The sequence below is a fragment of the Hyperolius riggenbachi genome, chromosome 3 (assembly GCF_040937935.1).
Source record: "Hyperolius riggenbachi isolate aHypRig1 chromosome 3, aHypRig1.pri, whole genome shotgun sequence".
Lineage (NCBI taxonomy): Eukaryota > Metazoa > Chordata > Amphibia > Anura > Hyperoliidae > Hyperolius > Hyperolius riggenbachi.
This window is the reverse complement of record NC_090648.1, coordinates 246235930-246252137: the sequence shown is the minus strand read 5'-3', so window position 1 is coordinate 246252137 and position 16208 is coordinate 246235930. Positions and strand designations below refer to the sequence as shown.

The 16208-nt window shown below is 41.9% G+C and overlaps 1 protein-coding gene across 4 annotated transcripts in view; it reads left to right on the top strand.

The window, feature by feature from the left end:
• The window catches only part of LOC137563524 (regulator of nonsense transcripts 2-like), a 113450-nt gene extending 101661 nt beyond the window's left edge, over window positions 1–11789 (top strand). For all 4 annotated transcript variants that reach the window (XM_068276098.1, XM_068276099.1, XM_068276100.1 and 1 more), the window contains exons 18-22: window positions 971–1069; window positions 1219–1386; window positions 2741–2882; window positions 7671–7791; window positions 10731–11789. In XM_068276098.1, the coding sequence (XP_068132199.1) occupies window positions 971–1069; window positions 1219–1386; window positions 2741–2882; window positions 7671–7791; window positions 10731–10740 (540 nt within the window). In that variant the 3' untranslated portion in view covers window positions 10741–11789. The remainder of the gene's footprint in view (window positions 1–970; window positions 1070–1218; window positions 1387–2740; window positions 2883–7670; window positions 7792–10730) is intronic.
• The last annotated feature ends 4419 nt before the right edge of the window (window positions 11790–16208 follow it).

Below are 16208 nucleotides of genomic sequence, written 5' to 3'. Positions count from 1 at the left end.
TGAAGTAAACCTGAGTTCATGTGATCCTGCAAACCTAATCTAGGTTTAAAAACAATCTGCTACTATGTGTGTAGTTTACAGTGCTACCCAGAGTCAAATTAGACCGTGGCAAAGATTGCTGAACCAGAAGTGGAGCAATTGCAGTCATTTGTTTCCATCTGCAGCAATATATTTTCACCATAAGGCCAAGTTGTCTTGTATTTATTACAAAGGTTTGTCACTGCAGATGCATGCTTATTGCTGCAATCATAACACCTCTATATTTAACTCTCCTTTAAAGCAATTTTTATTGTGGTGGGCTGTTTACCAAGCAATAGAAATCTTTGGCCACCTAATAGACCATTAATAATTATTATTAGTATTATTATTATTTATATCGATACAGAACAGCTTTTCTGTATTACATATAACTGGAAGCATTTACAGTTTCCTCCATTACCCCAACGGCTTGGAAGAACTTTAATAAATCTTCAGTTGCAGAAATGCTTTTGACTGAACAAGCACTTTTGGACTGGCATGCACAATTTCCCAAACCACATATGCCCAGTAAAAGGAACCGCTTGTCTGCAAAGGAAAGACGACATGCAGGAAAAATTCCTTTTGCTGGATGTGTGGTTTGTGAACTTGCATGACCAGTACAAATGTGCTTTTTCACGTTTTACTGTTTATTTTTGGTTCACGACCTTGTGCATGACCCAATCAAAAAGTGTTCATTCATGGCCACAGGCACTCCCAAAGGAGAAATTTCTACTGCCCAGCAGTTCTATAATAAAAACGTGCTAAGTGGCAACTGGGAGAACAGAAAAGTTGCAGGTACTGATGGGAGCTTCCAAATACATGAAGCTACGGATAATTTAAAGTTTTGGGGTTTTTTTCCCAGTTCAAGCGCGGTTTAAGGAAACGTAGACTGTTCTGTATGCAGATTACAGAAATGATCAATAGATGAGCACTTTTTACCCTTATCTTTCAGGAGGTGATGATAAAAGGAGGTGGGATCAAACATGTGCAATGTGCTGAAGATGAAGACTTTATTCAGGCTCTTGATAAGATGATGCTGGAAAATCTTCAGGTATGTGACTATCTGCCAGATATTTTATCTTTAGTCAGTCCATTTCACAAATGCCAAGCTTTTACTTTCCAGGAACAATGTAAGCCATTATATTGTAATAAATGTTCCTGTTCTAACCTTGTTGACCTGTGAACATTATCCAATTTTAGCAACGTAGTGGAGAGTCTGTGAAAGTACATCAGTTGGATGTTGCCATTCCACTGCACCTGAAGAGCCAGCTGAAAAAAGGATCGGCCTTAGGACATGTAGAAGCAGATACAGATTGCAGCGCTACTATGCCATTTGTAATGCTAACCAGAAGAGGCAACAAACAACAGGTAACTATTGTACTCTGTATCATATTCCTTTTTACCTAACAGTATTTTCTTAAATTGTAGCATCTGTATGGTTTCCCTCATGTGCAGGATGCACAGTACAGTGTTGTTTTCTTAAAAATCAAATGCAGCATTTTCTTGGTAACAGAGCTGATGTTCTTGCAGCTGGGAATTGCTATAAAAAAATGTAAACTGGATTGCACTGCCGTGTATTGTTTCATAGCTGGCAGTGCAGTCCGAAGCAGATTTAATTACACAGGCTTAGATTGTCACCTGAATGCATTTCTTGATTGTTAGTGCTGCTTCTCCAAGTCCTGTGAAATAAAACCTCTCCACATCCAAGATTATCTATTACACTCAGTACTCTACAGAACTTCATTCATATTATGGAGCTCAGAACAGTGAATGAAAAGGATTACTTGTGAGAAAACCTTACCTGAACATTCTCTTTCTTAGCATTAAGACTCTAAGCTGATTTTCTGCATGTTTCTGCTTTTACAGCTGTTACCTGAGGGAGCATGCTTAATAGGGTCCAGATAATATTACTATTATTATTTTGTTTTTTTAAAGATTTTATTGAAAACGAAACAGCAGTAGAATAGACAGTAGAGCAAGATACATGAATCAAACTTTACAGTCAGAAAGGATAGATGCATCATTCCATGGCATCTCCCTATTATAACAAAAACTGCACACAGATCCAGCTGTTAAAAACGCATATATACTCTACTGCAAAACATGAATCATGTTGGTGGAACCTTCCCCCTCTCTCTCCCAGTGGTCTCTCATATCATCACCAAGACACAAACAACATAAAGATTAAACTACAACATAAATCAATTGGGTCCACATTATATTTTAATGGTCCCTTAGCTCTCATTTACAATCCAGAAACTTGCATATATTTTAGAAGGATATCTGCAGTTGCATTTATGGATTCCACTCACTCCTGGCATCCCCCTGATACAGTCTGATATGTAATTTTCCCAAGCTCAGTATTTAATTGGCATCTGATAACTGCACCTTGTGAGGTAGTTTGTTAGAGCAGATTCCACTAACATTTCAGATCACATAAAATGTCTAACACACACACACTACATACACCTACACACACTACACCTACACACACTACACCTACACACACTACACCTACACACACACACACACCACATACACACACACTATACCTACACACACACACTACACTTACACACACACACACACACACACACACACTCTTTGTTAGGAATCTATCTTGAGTAACTTTTACGCTTAGTACATATTAGGGGATCATTGGGTAATCAGGTGAAATGGCTAAAAGATGTTAGATCATCATGAGTCTTCATTTGTTTTCCAGTTTAAGATTCTGAATGTCCCCATGTCCTCCCAACTGGCTGCAAACCATTGGAACCAACAACAGGCTGAACAAGAGGAGAGGATGAGAATGAAAAAGCTCACACTGGACATAAATGAACGGCAGGAACAAGAGGATTATCAAGGTATTGTGTCCTGTTGTTTCCTGTATGTTCTTCCAAAGGCTCCCATCCAAGTTTATATACATGTGCTCCAGTCCGGCTTTGAAAAGCTCTGTCCATTTATTTTAGTCTTAGTTTATTTTTGGTCACCACATCACATAAATAGCCCTGCCTCGATAAGATAGCAGACAAGCCCTTGTCAGTAATCTTTGGAGGGTCTTCACAGAGGGAAACCTCATTAGAATCCAGAGGCTTCCCTCTTCTTAGGTAAGTATGTGATTTTGTACTCAAGCATTGGCTCTGGTACACTTTAATGAAAATTCCAGCTCATCCCTACTGTTACAAGCTGGGGAAGGAACACCCACTTACTTGGCAGCTGCCTGTTTTCTGTAAGGATCCTTGAATCAACTAACGGACCCTCATCTCTGCGGAAATATTAAAATTGTGTGAGGAATTTGCATACCGTATATACTCGAGTATAAGCCGACTCGAGTACAGCCCGACACCCCCCCTCCCCTCCCCCAGCTTTTACCTTAAAAACATGGAATAAATGATTGAGTATAGGCCGAGGGTAGGAAATGCAGCAGCATTAATAAAAATAATTCCCCCTTAACTGTGTCTAATCACAAATTGTAATTTGATCTCTCCCGTTTCATCTGACTGCCAAGGCAAATAAGCTCATTTGAAAGCACAGGATATTGATAAGCTCGTTTGAAAGCACAGGATGTTAACAATATGTCTGCTTCTATGAAAGCAGGAAGTAGACACACTGCTATACTTATAAGTATATACGGTAGTTCTTTGTGCAACTTTAATAGTGAAACATTTGGGAGAATAAACCAGGGTTTTAAAGCATGAGTTTGGGCAAGTGCATATAGGCTGCCAATCTTTCAAACTGTCGGTTGTTTAGAGCAATTTCCCAATTTGCGAACAATCCAAATAGTAATGTAATACTAATAGACACATGTACAGTGATGATGCTGTCCAGGCTGTTTATCCTAACCGATTGCCTAGGGCGCCAGATCAAGTCACATTACATGAATCCGTTGTTTACAAATGCACATGGCCTGACATAGACCTATTCACTGATACAAACTGGAATGTTTGATAGTCAAACATCAGATCAAAACCTCAGTTATCATTTGTGTCCAGTCAGTCTCCTGCAGTATTCACTTCAGGTCTGGTTCACATGGGTGGTAAACTTGGTGTTTTCAGCAGCTGACAAAAGTGTTGTTTGAAAGTGATCAAACTGCTCTATTCAAATTAATGGACACGTTATTTTAAATGACGGTGGCAGCAGCTGGCGTCGTGTTTTATGTGAAGGTAGGGGTAGATCCCTTCATCTTGGACTATACATGCATCAACTGAGTTTGTGTGGTTCTGTGTCCCCCCTAGGGACTCAAAATGCTTTGCCACTTGGTAGCAGAAATGCATGTAGCATCGGCTTAACGAGCCACTGCCAGCAGATGCTGTGTGAACCAGTCTTCATAGTGATCATTTGATTTTTGATCCGATTGGAAATTCATATTTACCTTTGTGTACTAGGTCTTAGAAAATGTCTTTATTATCACACAACAAATTTTTACATTTATTTAACTTTTTACTATATATGCCCATATACAGTATACACAGAGTTTTTAATTTAAACCAGGCCCCTCCCTTCATTTTTACCTAAAAGAATAGGTAAAAATTATTAACCATTTTAGACGAAGGGGATCTTTACCTTCCCCCAGCTTTCTGACCAACCTATTGGTTGTCTGCTCAGACCCACCATTAACCTCAGCTAGTCCTTTTTATCAGTAGAATAAAAATACATATATCCAGGCACATCACCTAACTAGAGGCGATGTGCCTGGATATATGTATTTTTATTCTTATCATTGACCCCTGTGGCTAGGGTCTAATTCAGTGCACTCCCTCCTTCCCCTGTATGTTTGTCAGCATGCACACAGCTTATGCTGGTGTATGCGCATGGTGCACATGGACACATAACGTTAGCTCCCTTGTGCGATTGGTAAGATGCACTGTCTTTCCCAGGAGAGGAAGTTAGGATGTGTGCTCCTAATCCATTGATAGGTTTGATGCAATGAATGTGTTTGCATGTCTGCACTATGCATGTTACAGGGCCAGAGTTAGGACACCTATGTTTACCTAGGTACTTCTACGCAGTATAGGTGACTAAGCATAAGAATGCATTCTTCTGTGAACTAAAACCCCGGCTTTTAATTTAGCTGTAGGGATAGCAGTTGTGCCTGGATGAGTGAATCTGTGAATGCATTTGTTTGAACATTTGCATGTGAGAGTGCGAAGGGTTAATTGATTTTTGCTTTTTATCAGTAGGGATGGTCAATGAGATGCTATATTTCTGAGTTCATGCAGAATTATGTACATTTTTTTATGCAAATATAAGCAGCTTGAAAATGGGCCAATAGATATAAACCTGGGTGGGACTTGATTGGTCCATTTTCAAGCTGCATATATCTGCATAAATATTTACATAAATTTGCATAAACTCAGGAGTATTTGCATCTCATTGATCAAACCCTTGTTACCACTGCCATCCCGTATATACGTATTTTCCTGGACCGTCTCCACCTTTTGTTGCCAAAGTTCTCTATCCTCACTTTCTCTCCATTGCCAATATGCAGCTTCACATTGGAACTAAAAGACCAATGTGCGCGTACATGCCTGATTATCATCCAGCAGACTAAAGTCAGACGATAATCCGTTATCTCTTAGGAGATAATTTTCATATTCTCTTTGAAATTACTTTTTAAGCATTTTACAATTGAAAAAGTACTCAAATTGGTGAAAAAGTACTATCAAAATTTGAGTATTTTCTAGCTTGCTGTTGGTTTAACCTCTGCCCCCTTAAGGGCCAGATACCACTTGTACCAGAAACGGCAGAATCCCGACAGATAACGAAGAATCGCCGCACATACCCACCGCAATCGCCGTATGTTGGTAACCTGGGATACAAGCGTTCCTGTGAGCCGGTAAGGAGCCGCTTTCATTGGCTCCTGACCCTGCCTATCAATGTAAGCCAATAGGAGCGGTTTACATTGATAGACAGGGTCAGGAGCCAATGAAATCTGCTCCTGACCCGCTCACAGGGCTCTGCTGTTTATAGAGACGGCAAAGCGAGTGAGCTGCAGTGGAGAAACAGCGGCGAGATCGTCGGGAGTGGCGAAAGCGGCGAGAACACTCTGCATCGGTGGATTGAAATCTACGCCCTGCCAGCCAGGTAGCCACCAAAATAGGGTGTAGATTTCAATCATTGCAGTCCGAAAGTAGTTAAAAGGCATTTTATGAAGAGGCATGAAAATATCACCTAAGAAAAAACTCTGGAGAAAAAGTGAATACATATGGGACACAGTGGCAGAACAGGTACTAGGGCCACGGATGTAGTGCGCATTGTGAAAATGGCGCAACTCGCGTTACCTAGGTAGTAAAACTCCTGCAATAACCCACGCATTACTAGTCTATTTGCAAGCGCTACCTAAGTGACAATAGTAACATTGCCGTGCACTTGCTGCACATGGCAATTTTACTGTTTGCTGAATATACACCAACAATACTTCTTTTTATAATTTTATCCCTCTTTTAACCACTTCGCAGTAAAAGTATGTAGTTGATGTCTTACTAAGTGCTTAGTCTACTCAAGACTTGAATGATGGGATGTGAAGAGAAAATGTGATCTGACAGGATATATGACAAATGGCATACAAGATATATAGGTGAGGTGATTTAACCTAATCCTGAATGTACCTAAGCAACATATTGTCTGAACCTTGCTTTACCTCCCGAGCTGTTTTTAGCAAAACCTAACCTTGTAATGAGAATAAGGAAATATTGTCTGTGCGATATAAGCAATCGTTGTTCAGAGCTGCCATTCAGCTGTTTACCTTTGTATTAGGGAGGTGCCTTCAGAATAGCTGTGGTAAACTTTTTGTGGTAACATTGTAGCTGGACACAAACACAGGATTACTAAGGATTTATTTATTATTTAGGTCTTCTTTTATCCAACCATGTGTAAAAACAGACTGGGTTCTTATGCTGGGAATACACCATACGTTTTTTACCCCCGATAGATGGATCCGATAGATAATTTCCGACATGTCCCATATTCCGTCCGATCATTTTTTGGCTGGATTTCTCATAGAAAAGAATAGAAAAAGATAAGAAAAATGAGCGAAAGTTAAGAGAATCGAGCTGAAAAAACGATCAGGGTGAAAATCGAGTGGAAAAATGTATCGTGTGTACCCAGCATTACGTATCATTGTGAAAACCTATTTTTTTTTTCTTTTTTTGCAAGCGTTTTTTTCATGTTAAAATATGTGATAGCATGTAAATTTTCACGCATATTTTTTTTTACAGCAGCTATTGAAGGTCAGTGGGAATTCACATGCGAGTTTATCCTGCAAAATGTAACATTTTTTCCGTGCATTAGATGTTTGACGAATGCATTTTGGCACATTAGTAATTAGCAAGCAATGTTAAAGTTGAAAAGGTTTTAAATTTTTCTAATGATAATTAAATCAAATGTTGACCCAATGTTATATATCTCAAACCAATATTAAATAACATTTAGTATAAAAAAAAAAAATTGTACTGTGTTTTCAGTACAATACCTTTGCCAGAAGCATGATACAGCTGGGTGAGTTCCTGGTCACTGGTCAGGCTGCATATTGACCTTTGGCAGGATGGAATTTTCTATAGCAATTATGTAGAATCAGTGGTAAACGGGATGTTTCAGTTTATAAGACGTGAACAGTTGAATAAACACAGAACATTTCTCTGGTCTTCATACAGAAATGCTACAGTCAATGGCTCAGCGTCCAGCACCAGCCAATACTAACAGGGAGCGTCGCCCCAGGTACCAGCATCCAAAAGGGGCACCCAATGCAGATCTCATCTTCAAGACAGGCGGCAGGTGAGTGGACAATAGTGATGAGCAAGAAGATGTTTCATAACATGCTAATTTCTTCTGGCCCTGATAGAGGATTAAATCGAGTTTATGAGAACTGGTGTGTAAACTGTTATAAGAAAATGAGTCCGTTTTTATGCAGTTTTATGTTTTTTGAACCACTGTTAAGGTGGTCACACACCATACAGACTGTACAATCAATCACCAGTTTTACTACTTTCATGTAGTATGTGACGAACTGAAAAGTATATTCAAGTCACAGTTATCTATTGCTGTTATAATACATGGATGTTAGTAAGATTGTATAAAAATTGTACAGTCTGGTTGCATAGTGTGTGGCCACCTTTTGATTAGCTATTTGATCTAATAAAGTTAATCTAATAAGATTTGCAGGAGGTCCCATATAATTTTTTTTCCACAAACATCTGCTCCATTTATGTATAGTATAATTGGAATGTGCAGGTAATTTTATACACACATTTCTGATGCACGGCTGGGTCTATTTCAGTGCTCTCACCTGTGGCTTCAACAGAATATGACCCAACTAGAAATAGTAGTATGGATACAGAGGCGCCAGAAGGATAAAAAGATCTAAAACATTTAAAAGTGAGGAGGTAGTGGTGGACTTGCCTCCTCCGGGCAGACACAAGAAAATTGCAATCAATTTTCAGCAAAACAATTTATTTACATACTCCAGTGAAATACAACGCGTTTCGTGGGAGTGACCCACTTCCTCAGGCAATAAGATGGAGCATATACAAAAACAGGTTTGGTACTATGCCATGCGCCTCTGTGATTTCAACTAGAAATTGCATGCCATAAAGTGTTCCCAGGCACATTACATCCCAGCCGGTGAGAATGCTTTCAGTACTGTGGGCGGTAACATGAGTCAATGGACTTTCATGTTGCCATGCGTGTCGCACACAATACGACAGCACCACACTTAAGTGTGAAAGGGCCATAAAGGCAGTTTTTCTTTAAAGGGGTTGGAGAGCAACGTTTGGAGTGGATTTTTTAGAGCAATTTGAACTATAAATAGGACTTTTAAGTGTACCTGAGATGAATTGAAAAAAAAAAATCATACATACCGGGGGCTTCCTCCAGCCCCCTTCAGCCTGATTGTTCCCTCACCCCCGCCCTCTGCCTCCTGGGTCCTCACGGCAACTTCGTCCAGTTGGTACAGGTGCAACAAGGCCACGCACGCTCCCCCGTTGTGGTCCTGCGGCCAGAAGCACTTTGCTCCGGCACAGTAGTATTGCGCAGAAATAGCGATTGGACCAGCACCATACAAGTTGACAATAATATACAATTATAGAGAGCCAGAATGTGCTACGGGTAAATTACACTACATAGAAGTAGGAATAAAAAGATACCCATATAACAGCTATATAAGCTATATAACAGCTCCCGACTGACCAATTCTTTAGCAAAAATATAACAAAATTCTTTATTTGCACAAAATTCTACCACAAAATATAAAACCAATTAAAACATCACCAGAAGGTGAAAATACGGTTCCAATTATGATCACAAGATAATACAAGTAATATACTGTATATCTCAAAAAGGCCAAAGAGCAAGTTCCTCCATAAATACATATAAAAAAAAGTGTGAACCAGGTATCAAAAACCATATATCAATGTATATTAACAATAATTTGACTGCAAATTCTCATTAAAGAGAACCCAAGGTGGGGATCTTAGAGTTAAATCTATACACAGAGGCTGGGTCTGGCTATAGTGCCCAGCCTCTGTTGCTATTTGAATCCCTCCTAAGTCCCCCTTGCGCTCCGTTCTAGCCCATATATCACAGCCGCGCTGTCGGGCAATGTTTACCTAGCTAATGTCACTCACGCCGCTCCCTCCGCCTCCTGCAGAGCGCCGGTCCCTGCCCGTGTCCCTTCCCTCCAATCAGTGGCGAGGGAAGGGACATGGGCGGGGATCGTCGCTCTGCAGGAGGCGGGGGAGCGGCATGAGTGGCACTAGAATGGTAAACAGAGCCCGCTGCGACAGGCTCAGTGTCGCCAGCGTGGCTGTAATTTATGGGCTCATGCAGAGCACAGGGGGGATTTAGGGAATATTCAACTAGCAACAGAGGCTGGGCACTATAGCCAGACCCAGCCTCTGTGTATAGATTTAACTCTAAGATCCCCACCTCGGGTTCTCTTTTTAAATTGCAGCAAGAATTTGAAAAGTTCTATAAACGGTGTGGGTAGTGGCAGCAGGCCAAAAAAAAAGGAGCTATGTAACAGAGAAGTGTGAACCAAGCCAAATAAAATATAAGATGGCCAGGTGATATGCCAATGATATCATGTGTGAATCACATTAAGTGACAGCACAATGATGCAAAAAGTAAGTAAACAAAAACCATAATGTTTAGTGAGGTACATATACATCAAAAACTGCTGGTGTGAAACAGACCATATAAAATAGTTTGGACTGTGATAGAGAAAAGAGATGTAATGCAGCCTAGGAATAGTAAGTTGGTAGGAGGAATGTTGGGACCAAGAGTGTGAAATGTAAAAATGCAATAGATGAGACAAGAATGAGCCAGAGGACTGAGATCTGATCATAACCTTCATCCCAAACCATGTTAGCTACTTTAACGATTAATACATGGCGTTAGGGATGGTCAGTGAGCTGCTAATCATTTTTAGTTGATGTGGGGTTATGCAAATTTTATATGCAAATGTATGCAGCTTGAAAATGGACCATTCAAATTTTACCTCAGCAGGATTTCATTTGCTTCCTTTTAGTCTGCATACATTTGCATACAAAATTTGCATAATACTCAAAATGATTTGCATTCCATTGATCATCCATAGATGGCATGGATAACAACACTATTGGCTACTTTGCAGTATTTTTTTTTGTTTTTCCTGTTAGTTTTGTCTTAAAGTGGAGTTGATGAATTGTTTTGTGTCGTGTTTTTTGTTTGTTAAACAGAAGGCGTTGATTGACTGAGCAACATAAATCCATGGGGCCATATACGTGAAAACCTGGCTAGTGGAGTCGGACAGATTGTGTGAGGTCAGCAGCACATCGCAGCATGTTCAGAAGAGAGTTGGGGGCAGAAATCTGTGAAGGGGCTTGGAGCCAGCAGTGGCAGAAACATCAGCCTCTGCTTCTGTCTGATGTGTTCAGCCTGGAAGCTTCTCCTCTACAGACACACTCAGAGTGAGCACTGCTTGCTGATAAGGCATCACAGTGGCTTTACACTGGAAGGAGACTGGTGAGACGGGAGACTTTATGTAGCAAGCAGTTCAAGATATTAATAGTTTTCTTTTTCTCAAGACACATTGCAGATTCCAGGATTTGCAATAGGGGGACTGAGACAAAAATTGTATTTCCTCTGGTGGATAGAAGACAAATGCTTCAATGGCAGCTGATGCAACTCAACGGGGCAATAAAAATGGAAAACAAAAACCTTTAAAAAAAAGCTTTTGTTTACAATTTATTTTTCTTTAGTTTGCGCTTAGGAATAAGATGGAAGATGGAGTAAAAGGTGAAAACTTTGGTATGAAGCTGCAGCCTTCAGGCAGCATCAGATACATTGAACTCCCTTCTGAATACCAGCAGAAGAATATGAAATAGCCAGAGAGGTTTCATGTACTGTACTGGCTTCATATACCATGAGACACGGATAAACAAGGAGATACTGCAGAGTATAATGTGTAAGCATGTAATAAACTTTGTGTGTGGGGACAGCACATATTTTATTTTCTGTTGGTGAATAAAAGAAGTTGTTTTCTGTTCTTCTTAGTTTTTTCTTTTACACTCATCCTGTAACTCTACTCCAATCTCGCAGAGCACAAGTATAATCTTACATGACTGTGTTTTTTCTTATTAGTCAGTTATTTTATTTTCTGTGGGTATTTTTGCATGTTGAAGAGTTTAAGATGAAAATAAACATGTTAAGTTCTCATGTCCAACAAAAATGCTGCACAATCTTCACCAGCTAAAGGAACCCTTTGCCAGCGCTGTAATAAAGTGTTGTAAATTGTAGTTGTCCATTTTTACATTGTCCTTGTTTTCTCAGATTACAACACATCTGACCAGCTTGCCATGTCGCAATATCATTTAATATCATACATATTAATGTATACCAATCTGGATTTTATAGTCCGAGCACAACCTTCTAGTTTACTTGATGTGGTTATTTTGCCTACAAAAATCAGCAGGAAGCGATAGCTTTTCCAACAAATTATCTGTTGATTAAAGGCATTAAAACTGAAATTCCACATGGGCCAGACAATTATGCTGGTAATACACCTTAAAGGGATACTGTAGGGGGTCGGGGGAAAATGAGCTGAACTTACCCGGGGCTTCTAATGGTCCCCCGCAGACATCCTGTGCCCGCGCAGCCGCTCACCGATGCTCCGGCCCCGCCTCCGGTTCACTTCTGGAATTTCTGACTTTAAAGTCAGAAAACCACTGCGCCTGCGTTGCCGTGTCCTCGATCCCGCTGATGTCATCAAGAGCGCACAGTGCAGGCCCAGTATGGTCTGTGTCTGCGCAGTACACTCCTGGTGACATCAGCGGGAGCGAGGACACGGCAACGCAGGCGCAGTGGTTTTCTGACTTTAAAGTCAGAAATTCCAGAAGTGAACCGGAGGCGGGGCCGGAGCATTGGGGAGTGGCTGCGCCAATACAGGATGTCTGCGGGGGACCATTAGAAGCCCGGGGTAAGTTCAGCTCATTTTCCCCCGACCCCCCTACAGTATTCCTTTAAGTGTTTTCAGCAGATACAGTGGAGTGCGAAAGTTTGGGCAACCTTGTTAATCGTCATGCTTTTCCTGTATAAATCGTTGTTTGTTACAATAAAAAAAGGTCAGTTAAATATATCCTATAGGACAGGGGTTCCCAACCCCCGGTCCGCGGCCCACTGCCGGGCCACAGACTGTGCTGAGCTGGGCCGTGCCGTCTTACTTCAGAGTTAGGGCTGGTGCACACCAGAGGTGTTCTGGAGCGTTTTTTAAAACACTTGCAGGGAGAAAACCGCTTGGCTAATGAAAGTGAATGGGACTGTGCACACCAGAGCAGTTCGTTTTTTCCACAAACGCAAACTCAGAGGCTGCAGCATTTTTTTTCGATTTCTGAGGCATTTCTGCCTCAATGTTAAAGTACAGGAAAGTGGAAAACCGCTCTGAAAAGCGCTAGATCAGAGCGGTTTTCCAAGCGTTCTTTGTTACAGAAGCTGTTCAGTAACAGCTTTTACTATAACAATATTGGTAATCTGCTACACAAAAGCGCTCCAAAAAAACGCTAGGCATGTTTAGAAAACCTCTCTAACCATGCCTAGAATCGCTCTGAAATCTGCTTCAAAAACCTCTAGCATTTTGCTGATCTGCTAGAGGTTTTTGGTGTGCATTGGGCCTTAGAGAAGCTACATCACTGCAGTAACCAGTATGCTGAAGGGAAACAGAGCTGTCTGCAGCCTTTCTTACTGCTGACACCTGATGTCAGTAATTTGTAAAGCAGCATGTTTTCTGTCTGAATGACCGAGGCGCTCTGGTTTCTTGCCAGCCACAGAGTCTGCACGGAGGTGGTTGCACTGGTGTTAAAGAGAACCCGAGGTGGGATTTAATTATGTTAGAGGGGCACAGAGGCTGGTTGTGCACACTAACACCAGCCTTTGTGGCCCAATGGTGTGCCTCCAGGACCCCGCTGTGCGCCGCTATACCCCCCGCAGTGCTAGCGACACACAGTGTGTCGCCAGCACAATGTTTACCTATGCCTGTCTGTTAGCGCCACTCCCCCGCCTCCTCTGTATCGGCGCTACCCGCCCGCGTCCCTTCCCTCCCGCTGATTCGATACGGAGGAGGCGGGGGAGCGGCGCTAACAGACATGCATAGGTACACATTGTGCTGGCGACACACTGTGTGTCGCTGGCACTGCGGGGGGTATAGCGGCGCACAGGGGGGTCCTGAAGGAACACCATGAGGCAACAGAGGCTGGTGTTAGTGTGCACAACCAGCCTCTGTGCCCCACTAACATAATTAAATCCCACCTCGGGTTCTCTTTAAGTTCTGAGATTATATGGGGCCAAACTGCGGTGCACGGCAGACCTGAATCTACTCCCCCTTATCTTTAAATGTTCTATGTATCGAAAAAAAGAACACACCTGATTCTAAAGATTCAACACAAAGTATACCCTAATTGAAAAGTCACTAAAACTTCACTTATTTAGTTACATTAAAAGAGAACAAGATTGCTGACCATATAGTAAAAATTGTGATACAGGGGGTTAGAGGTATAAAGTTTTTGGTCACAAGACCATCCTCCTAAATTCCACTCGTATTCATTACAACCCCTTGACATATAAAAGGAAGAATAGGAATCTGGATAATGCAACTTTAGGTATATACACCAATGAAAAACTTATTAATTTACCCTAAGGGTTGTAATGAATATGAGTGGGATTTAGGAGGATGGTCTTTTGACCAAAAACTTTATACCTCTAATCCCCTGTATCACAATTTTTACTATATGGTCAGCAATCTTGTTCTCTTTTAATGTAACTAAATAAAAGTGAAGTTTAGTGACTTTTTAATTAGGGTATACTTTGTGTTGAATAGTTCTATATATAACTTGGCTTTGATGGTCCTTTTAAAGTCAATGGCGGTCAATGTCTCCAAAAAATAAACCAGATAATTACCTAATGAGAGGGAAGGCTCTGGGTCCAATAGAGCCTTCCTAATCCTCTCCCATTCCCCCCCCCCCCCCCCCCCCCCCGTCTCCCCATAGCAGTATCCAACCAATTTGAAGGGAGGCTATGAAAGTCTTCAGGAGCCCGAGTGCCCCTCTGTCGCAACACTTGCGCATGTGCAGTATGGAGCCACCTGTCTTCGGGAGGACTTGGCTCCGGAAGACTTTTGAAGTCCCCTGCGGTGGGGGATTCAAACGGGCCAGCCAACAAACAAAGGAGGTGACCGGGAAAGGAGCTGGAAAGCTCTATTGGACCCAGATACTTCTCTCTCATTAGGTAAGTATCTGCTTTGTTTTTATATAATTCCCAATTGCTTTAGTAGATCTTTTCTATGATTATTTCTAAATGTGGCCCTGTTCCCTACTTCCTGTCCCCAACCTCTTGTTGTGCATGTTTTTATATGGTAATGAAACATACATGTTCTTGCATTCTGGACACATAATGTGTTCTCATTGGGATGGGGGTCTTGATATGTTTATTTTGTTTACCCTACATCACGGGTTTGCCACTAATTTCCAACAGAGGTGTGACTACAACTAAGTATTAGGTCTAGATTGTTATATTCGCCCTATAACTATATATAACTATATTATCTACATAATCCCTGTAGACATTCACCCCACCTTTATCCCACTAAGTGTTGGTAGATTCAGTTGTATGTTTTTTTTTTGTTTTTTCTTTGTCTTTTTAGACTTGAGTGGCCATGTATATTATGATTACCTCATATAATGTGAAAGGACATTCCAGCCAAGAGGGGCAATCGTTTTAGGGAGCTATGTAAGAAAGGTATGAATAAAGGACTGGTACAGGAGTCTCCTTTTAGGCGGGATAAGGTTCCACGCAGTGGCATAGCTACAGACATCTAGGCCCTGATGCGGAATTTAGACGTGGGCCCTCCGCAACAGTGCTGTTTGCAGCTTAACTTACCCATGCCGCCTAAGCCGATGCACTCCACTAACATTCCATGTCACTCCTATTCTTTCTCCAACTGGGAAGAAGGAAGCATGGGAGTGACATGAAAAGTGAGTGGAGTGCATCAGTTAAGGTGGTGACATGGGTAAGTTAACCTCCCATCTGCTGTCGGCAGATTACGAGTAGCTACGTACTCATAGCCACTCGTAGTTCAGAACACTGGTGTGTGTGCGGTTGGGGCTTTTATCTGTATGGTGGGGGGTTGCAATAGCCCAAACCACACACAAACAGTGAATAGTGGTTCTACTCCCTGGGTCCCCTGCAGCAGAGGCGTAGGATAAGGGTCGCGACTGTGCCCGTGTGTTGGAGGGGACCATCTGTTTCATTCGACTTCAGGGGGTACTTATACTCGCGCCGTAGTACATTAGAGTTCATTGCGCCATGGGTGTGTCACTGTTCTCTGCAGCCTCAGCACAATGGAACTCTGGTATGTCACTGCTGCGTCAGTGTAAGTTCCTCTCGCAGCCACCTGGAACACATACAGGTCCCTCCAGCACATGTCAGTCGCAAGCCCTGCTCCAGGGGCCCCACTTTTCACTGACTGTGGGGTGGGGGGCTATTATCTGTGGCCAGGGACAGTGAAAAAAAGGTAAGAGGGCAGCTACCCACCGAAAGACAGACTGTGTCTCCACAAGACAGTCCACGGAACTGGAGGGTACAGGCGAGCCAGAGAGACTCATCCCACACAGCAGCAGGCCAGTCGAATGGCAGTAGTACTATCCAGTACAAGTCCACACTAGGCA